Source organism: Pleurodeles waltl, chromosome 3_1 (assembly GCF_031143425.1).
Source record: "Pleurodeles waltl isolate 20211129_DDA chromosome 3_1, aPleWal1.hap1.20221129, whole genome shotgun sequence".
Taxonomy (NCBI): Eukaryota; Metazoa; Chordata; class Amphibia; order Caudata; family Salamandridae; genus Pleurodeles; species Pleurodeles waltl.
The window spans coordinates 1901328490-1901354586 of record NC_090440.1 but is presented as its reverse complement, the minus strand read 5'-3'; the positions used below and the strand labels follow the sequence as shown (position 1 = coordinate 1901354586).

The following is a 26097-nucleotide window of genomic DNA, read 5'->3' as shown; positions in this document are numbered from 1 at the left end:
GTCGTGAAGAAGAATGAAATTGACTATTTCAGACATTAGCTGGTCTCTTGGCTGCGACCATAAGGATCTCTTTAAGACTTGATTACTTGCCCCTCACCTACTGTACTTTCTGTCTTTGTAGCCCTTCAAACTGACACTTCATCTGACTGAGACAGACTGACAGAACTGACCCCATCACAGCAGACCACAGACCACAGTCTAAGCAAGTGACCTCAGCACAGAGTCTAACATAACCGAGCCCACAACTCTAACCCCACCAGCAATCCAGCACAATTCATTGGCCTTGGCTGAATGGTGGGGTTGGAGGGCCCCTGCATGGCTAACGACCCCTACGCATCAGGGCTGCAGGGACCTGCGTTACACATTTTGCTCAGCAGCACAGTGGCACTTGGGACCTTGCTTTCAGCCCTCTCATTAAAGCAAGTCTGCCCACTTTGTTCACACACATTACAAAACTCACTGGAGCCAACTCACATTCTCAGCTGTAGTGCTCATAATACTATTGAGCTTACGTGGACCATGGCCATCTGCCATTCAAATTGGGATCAATGAAGAGGTAAACAAACTGTACTCTGGTGCTAGGTGATCGTTGCTTAGAGCAGTGTGTCTTTCCTAGCAGGTGCTAGGCCTTTGGCTGCTCTTCAGGAGTAATGAGAACAAATCTCTATTTATAAAGTTACTTGGCAAGTTGAAATAACATGTTACCGGGGAGGTCCATACATTTTTCCCTTGTGAAAGTGTCCAGCCATTGCATGCCTTATGATGTGTTGTGCTACATAAATTCCGTAAAGAATACCTGAAGAATGTGAATTAAAAACTATGCATCCCTATTTTCACCATGTATATGTGTTGGAAATGGCCCTTTTTGCAGGGTTATCCCCAAACGTTTTGCTTCTGACCTCCTGTTTTTGATCCTGTGCTGAATTTGGTTTTTGTTTGCTTTAGGACTCTGGGTTCTCTGTCTAAGTTGTATTGGTGATTAGTTTATCCATGATTGGCATATCTGATTTCCTAGGAAGTCCTTAGTATAGTGCACCCTGTGTGCCAAGGGCCTGTAAATCAAATACTATTAGTGGGCCTACAGCAATGATTGTGCCACCCACATGAGTAGCCCTGTAAACATACCTCAAACCTGCTACTGCAGTGTCTGTGTGCACAGTTTTAAACTGCCATTTCGACCTGGCAGGTGCACCCACTTGCCAGTCCCAAACCTTCCCTTTTACTACATGTCAGTCACCCCAAAGGTAGGCTCAAGGCAGCCCCGTGGGCAGGGCACAGTGTGTATTTAAAAAGTAGGACATGCACTGGTGTGTTTTACATGTCCTGATAGTGAAATACTGCTAAATTTGGTTTTCACTATTGCAAGGACTATCTCTCCCATAGAGAAACATGGGGATTGCCTTGAAATATCATTTAAGTGTAATTTCCAATTGGGATCAGATAGAGATCTGGAGTTTGGGGTCTCTGAACTCACAATTTAAAAAATACATCTTTTGGTGAAGTTGTTTTTTAAATTGTAAGTTTGAAAATGCCACTTTTAGAAAGTGGACTTTTTCTTGCTTAACCATTCTGTGTCTCTGCCTGTCTGTGGAATACATGTCTAGGTCAGGATGACCCTTGGGATGTTTGTGAATTCACTCTAGACAGTCACACAAAGGGAGCTGAGTTGTGCCCTGCATATCCTGATGGGTCTTCCTTGGCTAGAGTGGTGGGAGGAGCTGACACGTGCACCTGCATAGGGCTGTGCCTGTCCTTACACAAAGCAGTCACCAATCCCCTGGAGTGTGTCTGGGGCCAGGGCAGGAAAAGCAGGGTCTTGTGCACTACAAAGACTTTTCTTTGAAGTTTGCCTACTGCCTAACAGGACATCTGACCCCACAAACGTAGAATCCTTCTGGACTGAGGACATTCTACCTAGATGAAGAGATAGATGCTGTAGGAGGGACTGCCACTTCGTCTGTTGCTTTGTTGTGCTGGCCTGCTGCTTGCTGCTTCTGTCCTGGGAGTGAAAGGATTGAACTTTGTTTTCGGCATCCTGCTTTCCAAGGTTCTCCAAGGGCTTGAGTTGAGCTCGCCTGGTAAGAAGTCTCAGGGACATCAGAGACTTCATCGCCAGCATCTGGCCTCCTCTGCTGAGAGGAGAGCCCTGTCCTGCTAAGTGGTACCAAATCCAGTCTGGGCCCTTGAAGAAGGTTTTTGGTGCTTCAAGGAGAGAATCCACGCATCTACTGGACCGATACATCACTGCAAGAATTCTACGCATCGCTGCTGCCGACACCACAGCATGGTACCAGCTTGACTCAATGGCCATGGTTTTCAACACAGGCCCCAGCATTCCATCACACCATATCAGAAGGACCACCACTGTGTGAATTACATACACCTCATCACTGAAGTCCATGACGCACTGCCCTGACTCAAGCGCTGCGCCTGCTTCATCGCTCTTAAATTCATTTAATGTAAAAATGTTCAAAATGTGATTGACAAGGAGTTGCAAGTCATGACACACGATTTAACATGGCCTTGATATGCTAATGTGTTCACCCTTTCAAGCCCATTGGGAAACGTTTTTACACACATATCTCAAATACTACTGAAAGATTTAGACTAAACTAATGGAAACACACTTTCTGAGTAAAGTTCTACTTTCATGCCACATGTGGCATAAGTCCGTTCAGCATTTTTGGCGGTAGTCATGAGCAAAATGTCTATGGAAAGAAACACAAGATAACATGGATGATTTAGAAGGGGCGATACCTGTGCCCCCCTACCACCACACTTGACAAAGGGACACATGAAGACAATCTCCTGGTAGAATCTAATGAAAGTTATAATGCAGATAGGCCATGTCTGTCATCATCAGAGCATACTTATCAGATCACCTCTAGGACCCACAACAGTGGAAGGCATATTCAGACATGCCGGGTCCAGAAGATATACATCACCTGACACCTCTGATTTGATCCCAGTTGATCAAGTGACTATGTATGTGATGGGTCAACTAAGAAAACCATTAAACTAGGAAGTCTGCCGCCACCTCAGGGCAAAATGCCCTACCTTGGAAGGTAAAGTAGTGAAGACACCATAAAATGATGGCTAAATGAGCACATTCAAGGCAAACTTTGTTAAAGCCAAAAAGAAAATCACTCTGGGATATTTCAGATCAAGTGATGAAAATCTGAGACATGGGCATGAAGCATTGATGATTTCAATAGTTTTACTCCACCACAGATTTCTACAATTGCTCTGGAGGCCCCAGAATTATGATTTAGGGCTCTCCACTTTGTCCTGTCATTGGCACTCTGGTGCTTCAAAAAACTGGCTGTATCATCTCTTCCAGTATATACAGATGATGGTTACTTTATTACAGGATTTGGTATTTGTCATCATGAAGAGAAATCTGATCTGACTGACAATCAGAACATGACATATGTGGGATTTTTAATTAATTTGATGGAAGGAGCGCACTGAGGTAAATAGGAAAAGTCAAAAGTAGTTGAGGAGTTTGTTGACCAGGGACAAGATCTCTTTGAACCAACCAGCATACCTCTTAGGCCTTATTTCATCCTCCGTACAGTCATCCTAGGACTGGTCCACTACAGAGTCCTCTTTAGAGGCTGGAAGTCTTCCATCTCAGGAGAACACTCACATATTCAGAATAGCTAGAACTCTAGAGCGTAGATTCTATGATCACTGGAGAACAAAATGGTGTGGAAAATTGAAGCGGCTGTCTTTGAATCGACTGCAGATCTGATCATCGCGTTAGGTAACAGTAGACTGGGCTGGGGGAAAAGTGCAGAGAATTGTTTACTGTAGCAAAGTGGGCAAAAAACAAATTAACCAGCATGTGAACTGTGTTGAGGAACTAGTGGGCTCCTTTGTCATCAAATGCAAGACAAAGGATTAGCTCAGGTACTGTGTTCTTCTGAAGATGGACAACATCTCAGCAGTGGGATAGCTAAATTGGGATGCAGTCAAAAATGCTGGCAAAATTGGCTGAGGATTTTTGGCACTTCGGTCTGGAAATCCACATCTTCATGAAGATAAATGGCCTGGTTTAGAGTTTGGAGGACAGGGTACTCAAACATAAGCATGACGGAGTATCCTGTCCACCAAACGCTCAGTCCATCTGTTCAATTGTGACTCGGGTACACCGTAAGATATTCTGAAAGCAGTGCCCCCGCTTCCTCTGCTGTCAGAAAACGTACTCTGACGGCCCTCTCTGGTTAGAGTAGATGATCTAATGTCCCTTTCCTTCTGTCAATCACCACCAGGAAAAAACCTAGCAGTCACTGGCTGGAACAAAAACTTGGCCCCCACACCCTGTTTGAAAACTCCCACAGTGTGGGGGCCATTATGTTTTGTTTTTTGTTTTTCAGAAACAAACACCTGCTTTGTGAGTTTACTTCTGAAGGCACGGAGCAGGCTGAAGCTGGACAGACTCACTGAGGAGAAGACCTCCACTACCCTATCGACGGGGGCCACCAGTCTAGGTGTAAATCTAACTCAGAGTATCTTTCAGGGTGTCAGGCAGAGGTAGCATATTGGTAGCATTTGGAGGCTGAATGAAGGGATTTGTAAGGCTCTTATGATTAGATGGGGTCAGTTTCAAATGAATGGGTTTGTGCCCTGTTTGGCTCGGGTGGGTTTATGCAGGAATGAGGTAAGGTATGCAATTATGAATTCCTGCTGTTCACCATTATTACAGGGATGACAGCACAGGTTTAGAGACAGGTGGCAAATCTGTCTCTCAACACATCCATATGGAGAGCTCTAGTTTGGTTTGGAGTTCTGATACAACCTTCTTAGGATTCTCCAGTTGGTCTCCTCTAATAGTCAGAATCGTTTAATGGACCCTCTGGGTTCCAGCCACTGATAGTTGATGGCAGGAGCTCTTGGTCTCAGGTCATGGAGGATTACAGGAATAATGGGTGATCCCAGGCCCATCACGATGAGCTGCAGAACTCTTTAAGATGTCCTAGGCTGACAGCACAGCTTAAAGGTATGGATTGACATTGAGAAGTTGGACTGGCTGGTGTGTAGAATGGAGTCTGGATCCATTAGGATCCAGCCTTGTCCATGTGCTGACTTTTCTATCAGATCTCATTGCGTCATGTCAGGCATAGTTGTCAGTGAATACATTTCTTTCAGCACACTTGGCAGGATACTTTCTGGTGGAAATTGTATCACTAGGGGAGTAGCTGCAGGTAGCAAATGTACTATGAAAGCTCTCATTCTTTGCCCCTCTAGGACCTGGACACTTCCTGCTTTGGGATGCTAATAGAGTTGTGAAAATATCCCTAACCTGGCTAAGGAACAATGTAAAAAGGAACTGTTAAAAAAGCAGGCAATGATACTGTGTTTGGTTTCTTGCCGAAGGATGTCACATGTACATGCACTGATCATGATGTTTACCGAGTATATGGTTACATGTATTGTCACTAGATGGACAAAGTCTATCCTAGATTTCCCAAAACTATGCGTGGTTCAGTGTATCAAAGCTTCTGAACAGACGGCAGAGGAACTGTGCCCTCCAGGCATGCATTTATTGTTGATGTCCACAAGGAATGTATTTTTGCCAGTCTCCTCTCACACTGCAGTGCACTGAGTGTGGTGGGGTGTCATCCCTTACTTGACAGTAAGTTGCAGGTGTTGTGGGTCCATGGGAGAGTCAGTAACCAAAGGGCGACATGTCGCTAGTGGCTGCCAGGGAGATTGTTGTTGAGACGTCATGGGTACCAGTGTTGGCATCCTACCCATTCCAGGATGTTGGAAATTCCTGGTGCAGAGAATATGATTCAAACAAAGCCAAGATGTTTCCAGGTTTCCCTTCCGACTCATAATGGGCAGAACAATTTTCAAGGGCTGCATTCTCAATCAGTCTTTGCATGACAACTGTGCATGTTCATGGACTTATTTTCTCTTTGTTCCTGTTCATACCCTGCTCCACTCCTGTTTGCACCTCTTTTCTCGTGTTCCTGTGGTTAGCATCACTAGTCAGTAATCAAAGTGCTCTTGCTACTTACCTCTCGCTCTTCATCATTCAGCTCCTCTTGTCCTGGAAACTCTGGATTCAGCTTGTTATCAAAGGTGTCCCATAGCTTCCAGGTACTCAGTGGAATACAAATGACTGTATATTTTTGAATTACTAATTTTCTAGCTGTAGATTGTGCGCAACCCTTGAATGTGAATGCCTTTTGTTTACCAGATGTGAGAGGGTTTCTCTCTTAACCTTCCCATCTACCCTCTGACTCCATGACCTGTGGTTATTTTATAAGTATGAACACTCTTAGGTTTCAAGGATGCATGGGACTATCTGTATGGAATCTAGTTAATGTAATGTATCATAGATTTGTAGAGTGAAAAACTTGTCACCAGTGAGGGTATCCAAGCAGTGAATATGTGTGGGTCCTGCAAGTAGGATCAGATGAAGAGCCCGGTTTTCATTTTCTTGTGTGGACGAGGGCGAGTGATGCAGAGTGGAGGTTCCTGGTTGGTTGGTGGAAGTGTAGGTGGTTGAGGTAGGTGGGATCCTGGTTGCGAAGTGCCTTGTAGGCATGAGTGAGCATCTTGATCTGGCAGCATTTCTGAATGGGTAGCCAGTGTAGTGTAGTTTTGTGACATGCATGCGGCTGAGGAAGGTTGAGGACTAGTCTGGCGGCAGTGTTTTGAATGGTTTGCAGCTTGTGTAGCAGGTGTGCGGAGATGCTGTAGCAGACGGCATTGCCGTAGTCCAGTCTGCTTGTGATGAGGACCAGGGTGGCGGTCTTTCTGGTGTCAGGAAGATGCCATTTGACATTTGTTCTGAGCACGCAAAGTATGTGAAAGCAGGCACAGGTGACGGCATTAATTTGGTGTCTCATGGTGTGGTTTGTGCCCAGGATGATGCACAGGTTTCTGGCATGGTCGAAGGGTGAGGGGATGGGACCTAGTTCTGTGGGCCACTAGGTAGAGTCCCACAGTGAGTTATTGTTGCCGAATATCAGCACTTGCATCTAGTCAGCATTGAGTTTGAGATAGTTGTCTCTCATCCAGTTAGCTATATTGGTCATGCACATTTTGAAATTACTTTTGGTGGTGTTGGTGTCTTCTAAGAGGGGTAGAATGAGTTGGGTGTTGCGATGTAAGAGATGATGTTGACTCCATAGGTCCAAATGATGCTTTCTAGAGGAGTCATGTATACAAGAGTGGGGCTAAATGAAGAGCCTTGTGGGACTCTGCAGATGAGATCCTTGGATTCTGGGATGAATGGAGAAAGCTTGAACCATTGCATTCTTCCAGTCAGGAAGGAGGCTATTCACTTGAGAGGTGGTCCTTGGATTCCAGTTTTGTAGAGTCTGGAGATGAGTGTGTAGTGGGAAACTGTGTCGAAGGCGGTGGATTGGTCCAGGAGGATGAGTGCAACTGTGTGGCCTTGATCTAGTATGGTATGAATGTCGTCTGAAGCTGAGATGAGGGCCGGCTTGGTGCTGTGGTTGCTGCAGAAACCTGAATGCAAGCTGTCCAGGAGTTCATGGTGTTCAAGGTAGTGGGAGAGCTGATGGCTGATTGCCTTTTCTATTACTTTGGCTGGGAAGGGGAGCAGGGAGATGAGTTGGTAGTTGCTGGGGACTTTGGGGTCTGCAGGTGGTTTCTTGGGTAGTGGTTTGACTTCTGAGTGATTCCAGGCATCCGAGAAAGTGGCTTTAGGTTGATGATGGTTGTGAGTGCCCTGTTTGTAGTGGGTCTCCCTAGTTTGGAGAAGCAGTGGAGGCATGGGTCTGTAGGAGCTCCCGAGTGGATGGATGTCATTATAGCTGCTATGTCTTCGTTGATCATCTGGGTCCACTCTCTGACTGGGGTGACCTTAGTGTTAGAGGTCGAAGGAGAGATAGGGTGTTGTAGAAGGTTAAAGTTCCTGTAGATTCTAGATATCTTGTTGTGGAAGAAGTCAGATAGTTGTTTTCAGAGGTCTTGAGATGGATGATGAAGTTGGAGGTGGCTACAGGATGGATAAATTCCTTAACGATGATGACGAATTCTTTGTATTTGTTGTTGCTGACTTCAGTCCTCTGGGTCAGAGCATTCTTCTTGGTCTCTTTCAGTTCATGGTGAAAACTCCTGAGTGAGGTTGTGTAGACCTCCCTGAAGGCTCTTGTGAGCTTATAGCCTCAGCTGTGTCACTGAGTATGATGCTGAAGGCTGGTTTGATGTATCCATATTCTGAATTCAGTCAACTAGAGTGCTCATGGCTCCTGCTGAGTGTGAGACTTGAGGGCATTATTAATGCAGCAGACTAGTCAACCCACTCTACTTTCAAGCAGTTCTATTTGAAGTCAGTGTTGCATTTGATTTCACTGGTGGTCAGCAAGCATTAACTGCATAATGCTCACTGCTGAAAGTGGTGAAAGTGGTCCTTACACAGAATGCAAATGTTGCTAGCTAACATAAAGAAAGAAATAGGAGGTGAGGATTATCTCAACGGACAAGTGTTTTTGCAAATTCTAAATAACCAACCCGTATGAAGAGCTCAACGTTGAATGTAAGTTTATATCTTTGTATTAAATATTGTTGGTTTTCTTTCTTTAAAACGGATAGATAGAGATGACCTGATGAAATATGTTTTTTTTTTATTTCCGGGCACATGAATGGATCAAAAACAGGAGTGACAACAGGTTTATATTCTGGAGCGAAGAAAGAGGAAATGGAGAGTGTTGCCGGCATTTAAATAGGACAGAGATGATCTGTTATTCAGTGTTTTTTACTGGACTATCTTTTTACTTAGACTTATGAAAATGTAGTTGGGATTGTTATTAATGTTTGATGATGTGTTCTTTGTGGCTGCTGCAAAAAAATAAAGCAAAATAATTCTGGCCATTGTGCTGTTAATCAAACTGAAATTTCCTTTAAGTTAACGAGAAAATTGTTCATTCATGCACCAATAACGCCTACATTTTCACAAAAACCACCACCAACGGGAGCGAAAAAGTAGAAATATAAGGAATTTATTCCAAAGAGTACTTTTTATCCATAGGTTTCAAACATCAAATTGGATCACAATGGATGTGGTGGAACAGATGATTCTTATAGGAATCTTTTTGTCCAATGACTCAAGCATCCTTAGTTGGTGCATTTCAACTTAAATTCAGAAATTCTTATTCAATTCAAATCCCACAATATCCTCAAGAACCTCTATAAACCACCTGATTGACCCATAATTGTTGAGATTAATTTGCTATTAGAGCATTAGGAACTTTAAGTAAATACTTAACCAGTAATTAAGAGATTCAGTACTGATATTCATTCATGAGTTCTTATGGCACTTGATTAACATCGCACAATCATGTTTCGTTCACACTAGATATAAAGAGCCTCTGCCTATCAATTCTTCACAATAAGTGCAACCAGCATACAGAAATATCTTAACAGACTCCCACAGTGACTTGAGGCGTTCCTAATGTTCCCATTGCCTTTTTATCTTCAATATCTGTATTAGTCAAATGGAAAATGGCAAGGGTTGCTCCACTGCTTAAGAAGATGTCTAGGATTATTCCAGTGGCTCCTGTACATTGTTGGCTAATATCTAACTTGCCGTATCCATCCAAATGTCTGGAACTGATGGTCATTTCACAGTTACAAGTGTATCTTAGAAATGACAATTTCCCAAGCCAATGTCAGACAAGCTTGAAGACTTTACCAAGTACTAAAGCAGTGACGATGTTGGTGGTAGATGATATTAGAATGATCACAGATAAAGGCAGTGTAGGTTCTTTGATTTTGTCGTACCTGACTGTGGACCTTCAACACTGCCAGCCATCCAAAAATATCTAGTTCACATTTATAAGACAGAGGGAGCTGAATCGCTTGTGGATGACAAAGTTCATGAAATCTCCATGTCTTCATTTATGTCTGAGTGTCTCATAAATTACTGATCTCTGCACCAACACCTGTTTGTGCATGGATCACAATTACAACTGATGTGATCTTTATTGCACCTGATAACTGACAAGTGTAAGAAGTACCACACATTTGGATTTTTCCCCTGTTGAATTTCAGTAAGGGTCAACTTGTAGGTGCTAATTATTCCACCTGATATTGTCCGAGCCTCAGGGTATCAATGTTTAAATGGTTCGGAAAATATCATCCACCCCTCCAGATCACTTGTAATAAAGGACTAAACCAAAGGAGCTCTGATCATGCAGTCCTTCTGCATTGTCACCAAGCTGTTTCAATGTCAATCGGCTGCCTCTCATGAAACTGATTCATGATTTTGGGTTCCAGTTCTTCAGCTGTGCCGATGATACAGAGATTATCCTGGATATTACCTCCCCAAAATGTACTGGAAAATATTACAATATGTTAATACACAGACTATACTGGAAAGTATCTTCCTGAAAGATCTGGAAAAGTATATATATTTTTTTTAATCTTTTAATTAAAGGGTGAAACTATGAGCGGGAATAGAGATAGCATCCAATATTGTACATTTGGATTCTCTCTTTTAACTGTTTTGAAAGAGCATAAGGATCCTACAATGGGTTTTGAATATAGTTCTTGACAAGACTAAAGCAAATGGCATTTCTGAAGAAAAGGGGCAACGTTGTTATTGTTGTTATTGCTATTTGATTTGGTGGATAATTTACGTATGTTATAAACTATCCTTCCTGCTTGATATTTGAACATCATTAGAAGTTTTTCGAGTCCCAGGTGTAATGCATTGCAGTAGCCAAGTTGGGCAATGTAGTAGCAGGAATGCAGTACTGTTTGTTAAACAAATAATGAAGTTTAAGGCAGTGTGTGACCCATAAGTCTTGAAAGTATTTCTAACAGCATGCCAACGTCTGTGCCCAAGCAGCTCCTATGATCAGCCATCAACCTCTTTTTTGTAATACTGGGTGCACGAAATTCAATAAAGGTGGAGAGCCTTCTTCGTGCTGGTGCCAGCTGAATATTATGCTCACCCATTACCACTGAGACAGACTCTGGAGCATCAGAGTTTTCAGAAATGTTTGAAAGCCTGATTCATCTCTTAGTGAACACTGCATTGGGAAGAGAAGGACTGAGTGCAGTGTCTTGGTAGAAGTATGGCGCCACGTGTCACATAAGTGTGCACAACAAATACTAAGCTGCTCATTACGAGTCTGGCGGCCCTGGTGCCACCAAAGCAGCGGTCCAGCCTTCACATTATGACCCTGGCGGAGCCGACTCGGTCCGACCGCCGGCACCTCCAGGTTGCCGGCAGTCGACAGCCTGGCAGTGCTGGCGGTCTTAATCTGCCAGGGCAGCACTGCAAGCAGTGCTGCCTTGAGGATTACAACTCCCCTCTCTGCCGGCTTTTGCATGGGGGTCCCACGCACTTGGCATGGGCAGTGCAGGAGCCTCCATGGACTGCCCCATCATGCTTTTCACTACCCGAATTACAGGCAGTGAAAAGCGCGACGGGTCACAACATTGCTGCTGGCTCAATTATGAGCCGGTAACAACGTTGTGTTGAGTTTACCGCTGGCCCAGTGCAAAACTGATAATAGGGCCAGTAGGCAGAAAATCAGAGTGCCAGTTTTCCGACCCAAAGAGTTTGGCTGGTGCCTCCGCCGCCTGCCAAACTCTTAATAAGGCCCTTAGTGTTTAGTAAAGATTCCGTTCCTGCCAGTATATTCCACCTTAATGTGACCATTATGAGTTTTTGATTCAGAATAGGGAATAACCACTACGATCAGGATTAGTGGGTCCTTTGCCACTGTTTTTCCCTGATTCCAGAGGCAAATCTGCTGACATTAACTGCCTGCTGCAGTATGTGTTAGTGGGGTGGAGGTGCAGTATGAGCCAAGTGGGCCGTATGGGTGTCCAGGTTAGGGGAGATTGTGACCTGGTTGGGGCAGTATTGACTGCTCAACCCATGGTGCTAGAGGAGACCAGGTGTGCCACTGCCTGCAGCCTGTGCCACTTTCCAGCTGTAATTTTACTAGATGCAAATCTCTCCCAGGGAAAAATAGATACAATGTTTGTGGATCAAATAATATCAGGCCCAGAAGTGCAAGACCACTTGTAGTGTGGTGGAGAACTGTTCCCAAAGTTGATAGCTCTCCACCCTACTCATAATGAGAGCCATAGGCTGTCAAAAGAAAAAAGTCCTGATACAGTTTACCCAGTAAACCTTTGTTGTTTTTCAGTAGCATTGAGTCGAAATGGATACATTTAGAAGAAATGACAGCTGTGTAGTAGAAGACTATAAACTGACCATACACACAAGTGTACCAGATAAGTACACAGTTAGGATTTTTCACTCTCCAAATCTCACTCATGCATATAGAGCCGGGCACTGGGTTCTACTCTCTTACCTGCATCATGAAGAGTGGTTCAACTTACAATGAATTGCAATCAGGGCAGGAGAGAGGAGTGGTTAATATTCAAGGCAAACACTAAACAAGGACTCAAGGACTAAGGTGGAAGAGGGTGGGAGGAAGAAAAATCATTAACGAGGATGAGCAAGAAGTGGGTGATGAAACAAGATAATTTTTGAGCCAGGGCTTAAGATTGGGCACTTGGGGCCATGAGAGAAAGAACAAGGAAGGATTTCAGGATCACATTAGTATGTTAATGTGAAATGCAAAATCTTTCTGTGGCGTTGTTCGTTAGCATTACTGTCATTGACAAAACATCCTTTTCCTGCAGGTCAGTGCAGTCCTGTTCTGGAGGAACAGGAGAATGAAGAGTTGCAGGAAAGATCAGAAGAAAATGGCTGGAGAGTCCGAGTACCAGCACCCAGCATCGCTTCCAGACGAACATTGGGCCTGGAAGCGACACCTCAACATGAGAGGTTGTCCACAAGGAATGAACCGGAATCATATATTGATTTTCTAGAGGTACTATTTGTAGATCTTGATAAACTGTCTCCAACATACTCCACATCTCTTACCACAAGACATATCTTTTGAATTGGAATTCCCTATACTCTGCACAACTGAGTGGTAATTATCAAATTAATGTGCTTAAAAGGCACTGGAAAAGATGGAGTTGTGTTAATTGAAACTGGAACAAGTGAGATGTATGCATATCTTGTCCATGGAAAAAGCGAGATGTTGGTCATTTGCTTTGTTGGCCACATTTGCCAACACATAAGAACACCACTCAGGAAAATGTGCTGGGAACATCAGGGAGTTGATTTCATCTTATGTTGATATGTTTCGGAGTGATACATTTTTATCAAACGAAAAATATAAAATTAGGGAGTCCCAAAGAAAGGAAGGATAAATTAATATTATCTTGTTCACAGTGTAAAATCTCTTATGTATAATTAAAAGCAAAAAGAACGGATGATGGACTGAATGTTTCCAGTCCAGGGAAGACCTGGCCTGGCAGTTAGGGCTGGACTGTTCCCATGTGGAACAGTGTCAAGACTGATTTCCATATGGCTGGGTCCAAACTGGAATGGCATGGGCAGAAAAAAAAACAATGGATTTAGACCCAGATCTCTGTACTGGGGGTGGATGTTTGACATTGTTCAGTATTCCGTCCATCACTTGTTCTTTTTGCAATTGTTCCCCTAAGTGGGACGGTTATGTCCAGATGTGGGTCCCGTGCTCCCCATGCCACTGGAGTCAAGCTAGGCTGGCTGAGGAGGGGTGATACCCTGAAACCGGTCCAAAGATGCTTGTTTCCAGTCCAGGGAAGACATGGCCTGGCAGTTAAGGCTGGACTGTACCCATGGGAACAGGGTCAAGACTAATTTGCATTTGACTGGGCCCAAACTGGAATGGCATGGGTAGCAAAAAACTATGGATTTGGGCCCAAATCTCTGTGCCTGGTGTGAAGGTTTCACATTGTTCAGCATTCCGTCTATCTTGTGTTCTTTTTGAAATCATGTATAATTGAAGCACAAATGTTGTTAAGGGTCAATTGTGTAAAATTGTACGTAGGATAACGACATCTTTGAGCAAACGTTCTTCCTTTACATATGCTGAAGCAATTAGGGCAACTTAACATCTGATTAGTTCGCTTTATGAAAGCAGTAACATGGATGTAGAAAAAAGCCAGTAGGGTTCCCTGTACACAACCCACTAAGATCCTTAAATTAATAAATGCATAGCCCAAGTATGGTGATGTCTCGCCACAGTCTGTTGTGAGTCTGTTCTTGTTTCTGAAGGACTATCAGCTGTCTTACGTTTTGTGCATGAGGTGATGATTTAAGCAAAAACGAAATGCATGAGGGTAGGTAGTATGAGGCATTGGGTTCTCTATGTGTTTTTTCATTTTTATTAAATTTCTTGACTGTTTGGCCCATTTCTCTGTCTTCCTGCTTCTTTTTCCTACCCACCTTCTTCTGGGCTATTGGTTTGTGGAACATTTACTCCGGTGCCAGTTTCCCAAGGTCCATGCCTTCTACATGGCAAATGTTTGCAGTTAGGGCATCATTGGGGCTACGTTTAGAGTACTCTAGTACATTCACAGCATGTAAACAAGAATAGGAGAACTTGTTGGAGACTGCAAATATGGAGTTGTGCGCTTTGCACTCACGTTGGTAGAACTATTAGTCCTTTCCTATTAGACCTCTCCTATTTGCACTTTGCAATTTCTCGTCCATAATTTGCTACTCAAGGGATCATGAGCCAATCTTGACCTTCATTACTTGATAAAAACGGCCCTCACCAATGTTGCTCCATGGTTAATATTGCTCAGAGAGAATATCAGGCTATTCGATTGGTCCTTTTCAGACTGAGACCAATCCTAAAGTTTTCAGGCAGGAGACAGCTGAGGGAACTTAATTTCAGCCCATGTGTGAAACTTGCTTTCTTCACTCTTTATGATGTAGGGTATTGGCACTGTTATTGACCCTCTCTTTGGTCAGTAGATATCAAATGTCTGTCTCCATTATTGTTGTGAGAGGGAGGCAAAGTGTATCCTTCCAAATGCCTCTCTTACATCTGCCTTGGAGACTAGGCCCCAGGTCTCACTTCTGTATGTCATGATGTTTCTGTCTTTACTCTTCATTATGATGTTTAGGTTTGAATGCATCATGGAATGGATGGGCTGTTTCGTGCCTCTTCCAGCAGTCTCTACATTTCTGCATGCCAAATCTATGTGGGCGTTCCACAATCGATTTTCTATTAAAGTGATTCCTACACAGCAGAAGCACTTGACCTTTTCCAGTTTGATATCTTTGTTGCCTTTAACATGGTAGTAAATGCTTGGACATTTTCACTAGTCGATTGTATACCAATGGTATGCCTAAGGCAATCCCTTCTGCACCTGTCCATGACTGTCCAGGGTTAGGAGCCTGGGCTACCATTTTACCCTAAAACTGAGTGTATTTGTTGAGGATTTACTACCACTATGCTCTTCTGTTGTGTTGTGGTTGATCATTTTAGGTTAAAGTTGAAATAGAAAAATATATTCTAACTGACACCACTAAGTAAGGACTTTTTTACTTGGTTAGGGTTTTTGGAGAAACTATAACTCTAAGATAACAGACTTGGACCATCAGAGTTGCTAAAAGTCTGTTTTAGGAAAAAAATCATATTTTGCTTAGCACCAACACATAGTATTGTGCCTCCTTGAATTTATTACCAAAACATGATGACTGTGCCTCCTTGGGTTCCTAGCACATGGTGTACGGAGCTAACAGACTGCCAGATTTCATGCAGATTTGTGGACGTTCACCAAGGTTATTAGCATTTGTAAACTTCTTGTATTCCCTTTAACTCCCCCCACCCTTCAACAGACTTGAACTACCAAGAGTAAGCAAACTTGCTAAATGTCTGACAAAAGGTTCTCAAACAGCACCAACATTGTAGGGTAGTAGAAAGGTCTTTTTAAGGGAAAATTCCCCTTACGTACATAAGTTCTCTATTCAAAATGGTGATTCAGTTCACCAATTAACGAAACCTCACGATGTTTATTTGTTGAAAACTGTTTTTCTCAAAACAAAAGACATTTGTTGGCTCTATGGATAGCCCTCTCTCAGCCCTTTCTCATTCTGTACTTCAACAATGCTCACCATGCTTCCCTATTTCTCTGCAAAAGAGCATAGCAGCTCATCGAATTTATGAGTTTTGTGAAACGAGAATTCAAGATGCCTGGGAAAAAAACAAATAGAAGCTCATAACCACCCAGTAACACCTCTAAACAGTGACAGAGCTTGTGAGTTTCATGATCCTGAAGTCAAATGCTAAAATATACAAGGGAATTGCCTCTTGTCTCCCACTCAACACATTTTGTAGTAGCAAAAACTGCTGGTCTGCTTTACACTAACCACAAAAAACACAGTATCTGAGTGGTGTGGGCTAATGAAAGAAAGAATCAAAGGGTGGAAGAATGTTTGAACATAATGGGTGGCCAACCCCATCAATGGCTTAAGAGGCACTTTCATTTATAAGCCAGACCTATTGGTATTCCAATGATTGTTATGTACTTTTAAAAAGATTTTCTTTTTGTCTGTGGGCTTGTTTCCTAGGCAACACCTATGGAGTTTTATCACAGTGAAGAACATTCTGCAGGGGAAAATCAAGAACATGTGGAAACACAATCCAAAACTCGAGTCCCCTCTTTTGGGAACATTAGTTTCGAAACTTCTCTGCTGCAGACTGGAAAATCCCACACAACTTTCTATGGGGGGCAGTTTTCCGGCCGAAAGAAATCGCAGAATGGTAAAGTATAGTTCAAAATTCCTCCTATTAAATTATATTGCACTACTGGCGTGAGATGTGCAACTTGGTAATGCTGACTGCATTAATAAATAAATTTGAAACAAAGTTAAAGTGTAGGAGCACATGAACTCTGTGAGCGCGTCCGTCCTTATTTGGTCTTTTATAATTTAATTGATAAGGGGAAGCGTTAGAGGTTCGACAAACCTTTTGACTATGCTTTGAGTGGTTTCACCATAAATCATAACTTCACCAATAATACACCATCCTAATCAATAAACAACATCAAATTGCTTTTGGAGTCAATAATCTTTATGCACCATGACCCATTTGGCCATGAATAACCACACCTAGTAAAGTTAAAATGTTTATTTCCTTAGATTAACAATACTAATATCACGTATATTAGTCTAAAAATCAAGTGATACACGTATACAAACAACACAGGTTGACCAAAATGTCTGAAGAATCTCAATTTAGCTAAAGCATTAATAACTAATCACTTGAGAGGTACAGTACCAATCAATAACAGTAATAACTGAAAGACAGAAATAATATACATCTAGGCTCAACAGAAGACCAGAATCAATTCTTGGTTAATGTTAGTTGTCAAAATTTGGGCAGTACTAACTAACCTTCAAATTTGAATAGCATGTTTGGGCTTCATGCAAAACAGTTTTGTCAAAGTAATTTGGAAAACATCTAACTATGTCTTCTATCTAAATACTGGTTCGTACCTCAAGGAAAACACAAATACAGCATGGAAAGAATAACATTTCATTATACCTCTCCTCAATGAGTCAGCAAGATGTGGTCTCTTCGTCAGGTGGACATCCGTCTGGTCAGCATCAGCAATGGGACAGTGAAACTGAATGGCTCAGCCACGGTTGGGCTCTAAGTTAACAGAACCATTTAAGGACATTACGCAACAGAATACATCATTAACGTAAATTAACAAATACATGGAACCATAATGCTCCACACAAATAGGACTCTAACAAGGACAAAAGGAATCACTCTGAAGGATTCAGGTAAGGGACTGCAAGACATCAGGATAGGGACTGACTTGAAAGGGTCAGAAAAGGAACTGCACTGCTTTGTGCTAAGTGCAAACAGGCTAAATTAAAGACGCATAAAGTATCGTCTCACGCCATCATTGGTCAGAAAATCGGACGTTCACATTAGGACCAATAGTCTTCACTCTATAAATCTAAAACATAACTAAACAGTCTTTCACATGTCGATGATTGGCTCCTCTTCTCCTGTTCCCATCGTCAGGTTTGTCAGGTAACTGTTTTGTTGCAATCCTAGCTGTTGCCAGTGCAGCCATTATTCAGTCCTGCGAACATCTTCTTCTCTCGCGTCATATCTACAATGTATCTATTTCTAGTGTAAGGCATTCTAACAGGCATTTCTCATGAGAAAGTCTAATACATTTACAAATCGCTTGGTCAACTCTGTGTGAACAAGAGACAATATTAATTCTCGGCCTTCACAGAACATGAACAATTAATTCATTATTTCTGCTATGCAGTTTAACATGAGCTTTTTCGACTAGGCCCAAACTACATGATTTATCAATGCCTAGTATAAATTTAAATAAATACCTAGCACTAACATGTTAATGCAACTTGCTAATACAATTCTCTACATGTACACATCACTTAGACTATAAACGTATATTCATAATCACTCTTCGTTCATCTCATGGAGGCCACATCCGTGGGCACATTTTCCATGAAACACGATTTTACTCTACATTATCCTAATTCATGGAAATTCTTAACAGTTAATAAATCTGCATTCATTAGTAATTATTCAGGTTTCACAACTCCAATCCACGTCTGTATCTTTGCAGAATCATTATTTTACATTTACTGTGCTAGATGACTTTTGTGGACCCTACCTATTCATTACTGGAGCCTGGGGCCCCCACTGAATCATTATTTGACTCCAGGGCTCCTACTTAGTCATTACTCGAAGCTGGAGAGCTCGGCCTAAGCATTTCTGAATATGTGAACCACAAAACAATACACATAACAGAGAGAAACAAACATTCAGCAAACAAATACACAAATGATGACATATTTATTTCACAAACACATATTAAAAAATTACAATTTTAGATTTAATGAGAAGTTTGGATCTTTTCTAAATTCAGTTGAGGCCACTTATCGTCCATACTGTATTCTGTTTAACTCACTTCCTGCCCCCACGAATCAGTCTGAGGAAACTTCCTTCACATTTAATGAGCGTTTTGAAAACGTCAATTGTATGTTTTACTTCTTCATTTATATACACTTTACTTATTTGTTAATATTATTTAATTTTCGAAGCAGTCGCGGGCCCACTGAGTGGGCTCTGGAGACATCCAAGGGTCCATGGACACAGGTTAAAAACCACTGTGCTAGGTTGCTGACCACAGGCGGGTTGCTGCTATCAAGCAGTTCACAAAGCAACCAGTGACTTTCATACTTAAAACATGTCCAGTCTGACACACATCTTCCTTACAAAGGGATTTGCTGGTTGCGTTTGGGCAAAAGATTGTGCTATTTAATCGTTTCTGCAGAATAAAGAACAGAAAAGTTAGGTAAATTAGTACTCAAAATGTCTATGTGTATTCCCTTTCACTGTCAGCTAATTACGTGACACAAGGGGCAAAAATCTCTTCCCATCCTCATTGTCAGGAATGCAGCACACACTCAGTGGACAAGGGTGTTACCACCACCTAAACATCAATTGGGGCTTACAGTCCTCTCACAATGAATCATTGGTGCTTCTGAACACCCAAAACATGATGCGAATAATTAGCTCCACCCTCTAATATTCAGATAGGCTTTAGCTGTGTTCTACGACCAGTGTTATGGCAGACCCACAAGTATTTGTTTTGTTTAAGCCTGCCTACATCCCATTGTGGGCAAGGCGGACCATGATTAGGGCACAGAATTTATAAAAAGCGGCACTTACATAGAAATTGTGCTGTTATCTTCCCACTGGCTGGTTAGTTAATCTCCTGGGAAGTATAATGCACAATAACTTGAAAATGTAAATGGAAATTATCAGTAAAAATACATAAATATGAATTTAAACTCATATAGACGCAGGAAGAAAATGTAATTCAAAACTCAGGTCCCCCTTTCTGAAAACCTCCTCTAAAGATTCTCAGTAACCTTCTGTGGTTTGGTAAAGGAATGTAGATAGATGTTTTTGTTTCCATAAGATTTCCTCCTCTTCACCACTGTTCTCCAAATATGATCACTTTTTTTTTAAAGTAGGGATTGTTTCTTGCTTGACAGAAATCCCATTCTGTTATGAGGTTTCATGAAGCACTGCTGTCAGTTCCATCCAGGGTTCCATGGACCCATGTTTGCCAATAATTGCTGATGAAACTGATCAAATTCTCTACCTAGTGTTCTTTCTGTGTCATTTGAGCTCCCGTCCCATATGTTAGGTCAAGGGCAATAAAGCAATTGAAAAAATAAGGAGCAATAGATGTGTTCTAGCTGTATGGATGGCACACAAGTTTTAGGTGTCTGAAGTGGGACTGAGAACATTTGCTCACATCGAAGACGCAAACACTAACCTCCAACAGAAATTGGGATACTTCTCACTCTCTTTCAGTAAAACAGGGGCAGACGCAGCACCAGGATGACAAGGAAGACCATGCTACACAGGAGCCTCTTCTGGATGGAAGGTTCCTGCCCCCTATTTCATCAACGCAGAACACAGATCATGGAGGTACAAGGGAGTCGAACACAAAGCAGGTCAGTTCCCACTGCTCATCGTACCGGTGTTCATGAATATTACTTTGCCTTGCACTTGAGAACTCACCTGGTATCTGGTTGAATGCATCTAAATGTCCCCAAAATGGCGTTTTAATCCTGTTGCTGTGTTACGTTGAGTTATGTTATGTTAACTTTTTTGTGATGTAATGTTTAATATACTTCCCAAGCTCTTATGTCTCCAGACACTTGTGTAGTACTGTACAGTGAGGAGCAGGAGCATAAAAAAGATGTAAAATGCTTGTTGTGTTTAGTGTGTGCATTCTGGGATCAAATGTTACACCTGCAATGTTTATGTGCTCGGCAGATATAAATCAGTCAATCCAGGTGAAGTGGTGGGCACATCTGCATGACAAAAACTACCCTTGTCATATACAGCCTTTTGCAGACGCCGCCTGTTGTGAGCAAACAAAATATTCCTACCTTAATCTTCACTATGAAGGTAATCACCAGGACAGTGTTGATGCAACCTCAGTTCTTTGGTGTCTTGTGTGAAGAGGTTACTTAATATTATTGGTGTGATGTGGCATATAATGCACTATTGCATACAACGTCTTCCTTTATATTGTACACCAATGCACATACTTGGTAAACACTCAGGACCCACAGAAATTAGAGTCCAGGCAAGTAGAATAGTAAAACCAACAAATGTACAACTAAACCTTTATACCATGTAGGAATTTCCTCCACTGAACCGGTCTTTGGCAGGTCATAAAACCAGATACATATGGAATACACTGGCAAATTATTAGCCGGCATGTGGACTAACTATATATCACACAAAATAGCACATTGCGCCTATACAGGATGAGGAAGTATGGCACCCCTTCTAATAAATAAACATATTGGTTCACAATTGGAAATGCAAGTGGTTCACTCGCTTAATATATATGATGTTCTCAAGAGCAACGTTTACTCAAAATGGGGCAGAATAAATCACTATTGCAGGGTGTAGATCGCCTCATAATGACTCACACTCAGATTTCCCACATCCACACACTAGCAGCCTTCAAATTTACCTTTTCATTGACTCTAAGTCTTTTCAGTGGTCTTCATAATCTCGGTTTCTCTATCTCCATCTTATCACACCATCTTGGACTTCCCCAGCCACTCTGGAATTAGTGTAATGCTGTTCACTCCACACTTCTGAGACACAAGCAGTGATAGCTCTATAAAGCTATGCAACATAGCAGAATACTCCCAAAACAAATAAAACAAATTGTTTTCCTAAAGTACCCTACTATCTGCTACCAGCCGTTATGTCTCTTTGGTCACATTGTTTACTCTTTTGAGAACCATGCACGTTCATAAAAACATATGATCTAAGGAGCACCTGCTTATCCTCAGGAGTCAATTAGACTCCACCACCCATCACCAACTTCAGAGGAACACCAGAAGCCAAGAAACAGTCTCTAAAATTCTGTGACTACCATGGTTTGTCTGGTGATGACCAACAAACAACCTCAACTACAAACCATGCTGAGTAATAGTCGACACCACCACCATTAAGAGCAGCTGAGGCAGAGGTTAAACAAGGCGTTAGTAGAGCTAATGTAGCAGCGGCATTCTGAATATGTGTAGCCTTCTTAGCAGACCTGCATGTGATCAGAGGAACGGAAAATTGCCTACATGTTTCTGCATGGGATCAGCAAGAAGCAGAAAATTACAATTACCCACCAAGTGAACCACTAACAGTCATACAGAGAAAGGTAAAAATGACAAGATTGTTTGTGACAGCTGAAAAAGAGAGAGAAACAGGTTGTAGATATATGGGTGGCCTGGCTAGCGAGAGTCAGCTTATTGTCCAGATGAAAGTCTAAATTGCACCACTTCATCAGGAGGGAGGCCCATTGCAGCAGTCCTAATGTTCACAGGAAAGGTGGAGGAGGGGGCCCTTGGAACAGAACAGGACTTCTGTCTTGTATGCTTTACATTTTAAGGAGTTATGAGACAGCCAGGAGACTGCAGCCAGCATGCAGTCATTGAAATTGAACAGGGATTAGACACTATGCTGTCAATAGAAATGTTCAATTGGGTATCATCAGGGTAGTTCATATATTTAACCCCATATGAATCTATAAGCTGGGCCAGATAGGAGATACATAGGTTGAAAACATTGGGGCTCAAGGAGCAGCCCAACAGAACTCCCTGCCACAAGGTCTTAAACCTAGAATGAAATAGGTCCTAACCCATTGAAGAGCTGATTCCTGAATGCCTGTCTCAACCAGCCTTAAAATAAGTCACTCATGGGACACTGTTGAAAGCAGCTGACAGTTCAAGAAGCACCAAGGTTACCAAGTGGCCAAGGTCATCCAGGATAGATACCAAAGCAGTTTCCATCCCATGCGCAAGGAGAAACCTTATTGTACCAGGTTTAATGTTATATGCTATTCCACAAACCGAGAAATCTGCCTATTGATGAACTTCTTCAGACTTTGTACAAGAATTGGCAGCAGATGTTCAGGAGAGGGGTTGCCAAACAAAAAGCCAGATTTAGATCTTGGTGAATGGGGTTACTCTGTCACAAACGTCACAATATCCTGATATCCCGCTTTATTACGATTCCATTACATCCTTTGGAAATTGTAATATGGTGGAAGGAATAACTGTCACGTTTGTGACAGAGAAACCCATCTGCCAAGATCTAGGTTAGGCCCAATGATCTACAACTTTCCAAACCGCTGGACGAATCAAGTCCAGAGATGTTCCCGATGGATCTGAATTCACCAGATCGATAAGCACCCCATAGGTTAATTGTTCAAACCTGGAAAGCATAGGCATGTTGACTTCAAAAGTTAAACTAGACACTATGTCCTAGTCAGTTGTATTGACCACGCAACAGGAGCTATTAGGCAGAGCTATCAGACTTTCACAGATCTTAGAAATGTCCTCATCAAATATATTGGCCAATTTGTCACACAGGTGCTGTGTATGCTCAAAGGCCTGTCTGGTGCATAATGGAGAAGACAGAGAGCATACAACAGAGAATATCTCCTTGGAAGTCTAAGGGCTCTCAAAACCTTTTTTGCTAAAAAAAATGCCTTTGCAGTTTGTTCCAAATTTTTGTAAGGTTTAAGTACCAATTTAGGGTCAGATATAACCTCGGGGTATAGTTGGTTAGCTTTTTTTACAGCCAGTTTTAAAGTAGGTGTGTTTTGTGGGTTTCATTGGCTTGTTGCCAAGCATGTTTTAGAGACTGTGGCACTGCAGAACGGTTGCTGGATTGATGGTAGTCTCAAGCTCTATCTGAACTCACCTTTCATTAAAGAGACACCTAAACCAAGTCCTATACAAGCATCACTAAATAGGACAAAAGCAGGAGGGTGGGGTCAAAAGGTGAAATGATCTCCAACTATGTCCACACTCTAGTTGTACAATCCAGGTTCTTACAACTGAATATGTGATTCAAGGATGTGTATCCCTTTAACCCATTATTGGCAAACCTTGTAAATAAAACTTGACATGATCTATGGCACTACCACACACCATTGTTTCTCCGCAGAGTAGTTCATCTTTTCTCCTTTTAGGATTGCAAGAAAGAAACACACCCTCTCTTTCCACATCAGTCTGGGCAACAAGTCACATAGACCACCTGTATCATCTACTGTCACAATAGTCTAACACAAGAAGTCGAACTGTGCATAGGTGCATGAGTAACATATATTTTGTAATACCCTTAAAGCTAATTGGAAGCACCTGACAGCAGATAACGTTTACTCTTCTTCAGAAGAGGTCTGAAAAGTGCAGCTTGGCATGAAAATTAGCCTTCAGGTTTTGAGTGATATTCGACAAGTGCTTGAAAAGCCCACAATTGTTCCTTGCCCCTGGCCAAATCAGCTTTGGGCGCAGCATTCACAGACATAACTTGAATCTAATTTATTCTTTGAATTTAGTGAACCCCAATTAAATTAGAATGAAGACTCTAAGCTAGCCTTTGTCTTAATAGATAGGCGGCTTTTCTTCAACCTGCACGTCACATCGTCATTTAGTCATGGTCATATGCAGCACAGCCCTGCATCTGGGCATCATGATAGAAGAAGCCGTTAAAACTAAAACAGAACAAGTCAGGAGGCCCTTTAGTTTAACATGTGTGTAATGTAAAAATAGCGAGCAACAAAGCACATAAATGAAAAAAAAAAAACAATTTCTGTTTCAACTGACTTGAGCTTTCACTAGAAAAGGGTCAGCTAGAGCCAAATGGTAAACATACATGAATTGTAGTTCTGTATATATGTGTTCCCTCTCAGTACAAGTCTATGTAACCGAATCATGTGACAGAAACGTGTTACTTTCAGGAAAAATGCATGAGCAGGTGGTAAGGTCTTCTTCAGGAGGAAATGTGAGGTGTCCTTGAGGAGAAGATATCATTCATAAATACAATACTGAGTTCATTAGTCTCCTAAAATCCCACTTCTACAGGGAGTGCAGAATTATTAGGCAAGTAGTATTTTTGAGGATTAATTTTATTATTGAACAACAACCATGTTCTCAATGAACCCAAAAAACTCATTAATATCAAAGCTGAATATTTTTGGAAGTAGTTTGTAGTTTGTTTTTAGTTTTAGCTATGTTAGGGGGATATCTGTGTGTGCAGGTGACTATTACTGTGCATAATTATTAGGCAACTTAACAAAAAAAAATATACCCATTTCAATTATTTATTATTACCAGTGAAACCAATATAACATCTCAACATTCACAAATATACATTTCTGACATTCAAAAACAAAACAAAAACAAATCAGTGACCAATATAGCCACCTTTCTTTGCAAGGACACTCAAAAGCCTGCCATCCATGGATTCTGTCAGTGTTTTGATCTGTTCACCATCAACATTGCGTGCAGCAGCAACCACAGCCTCCCAGACACTGTTCAGAGAGGTGTACTGTTTTCCCTCCTTGTAAATCTCACATTTGATGATGGACCACAGGTTCTCAATGGGGTTCAGATCAGGTGAACAAGGAGGCCATGTCATTAGATTTCCTTCTTTTATACCCTTTCTTGCCAGCCACGCTGTGGAGTACTTGGACGCGTGTGATGGAGCATTGTCCTGCATGAAAATCATGTTTTTCTTGAATGATGCAGACTTCTTCCTGTACCACTGCTTGAAGAAGGTGTCTTCCAGGAACTGGCAGTAGGACTGGGAGTTGAGCTTGACTCCATCCTCAACCCGAAAAGGCCCCACAAGCTCATCTTTGATGATACCAGCCCAAACCAGTACTCCACCTTGCTGGCGTCTGAGTCGGACTGGAGCTCTCTGCCCTTTACCAATCCAGCCACGGGCCCATCCATCTGGCCCATCAAGACTCACTCTCATTTCATCAGTCCATAAAACCTTAGAAAAATCAGTCTTGAGATATTTCTTGGCCCAGTCTTGACGTTTCAGCTTGTGTGTCTTGTTCAGTGGTGGTCGTCTTTCAGCCTTTCTTACCTTGGCCATGTCTCTGAGTATTGCACACCTTGTGCTTTTGGGCACTCCAGTGATGTTGCAGCTCTGAAATATGGCCAAACTGGTGGCAAGTGGCATCGTGGCAGCTGCACGCTTGACTTTTCTCAGTTCATGGGCAGTTATTTTGCGCCTTGGTTTTTCCACACGCTTCTTGCGACCCTGTTGACTATTTTGAATGAAACGCTTGATTGTTCGATGATCACGCTTCAGAAGCTTTGCAATTTTAAGAGTGCTGCATCCCTCTGCA

The 26097-nt window shown here is 42.1% G+C and overlaps 1 protein-coding gene across 2 annotated transcripts in view; it reads left to right on the top strand.

The window, feature by feature from the left end:
• The window catches only part of KIAA2012 (KIAA2012 ortholog), a 324198-nt gene that overhangs the window by 106363 nt on the left and 191738 nt on the right, over window positions 1-26097 (top strand). For both annotated transcript variants that reach the window (XM_069226046.1, XM_069226047.1), the window contains exons 5-7: window positions 12652-12842; window positions 16430-16622; window positions 20241-20383. In XM_069226046.1, coding sequence (XP_069082147.1) covers window positions 12652-12842; window positions 16430-16622; window positions 20241-20383 — 527 coding nt within the window. The remainder of the gene's footprint in view (window positions 1-12651; window positions 12843-16429; window positions 16623-20240; window positions 20384-26097) is intronic.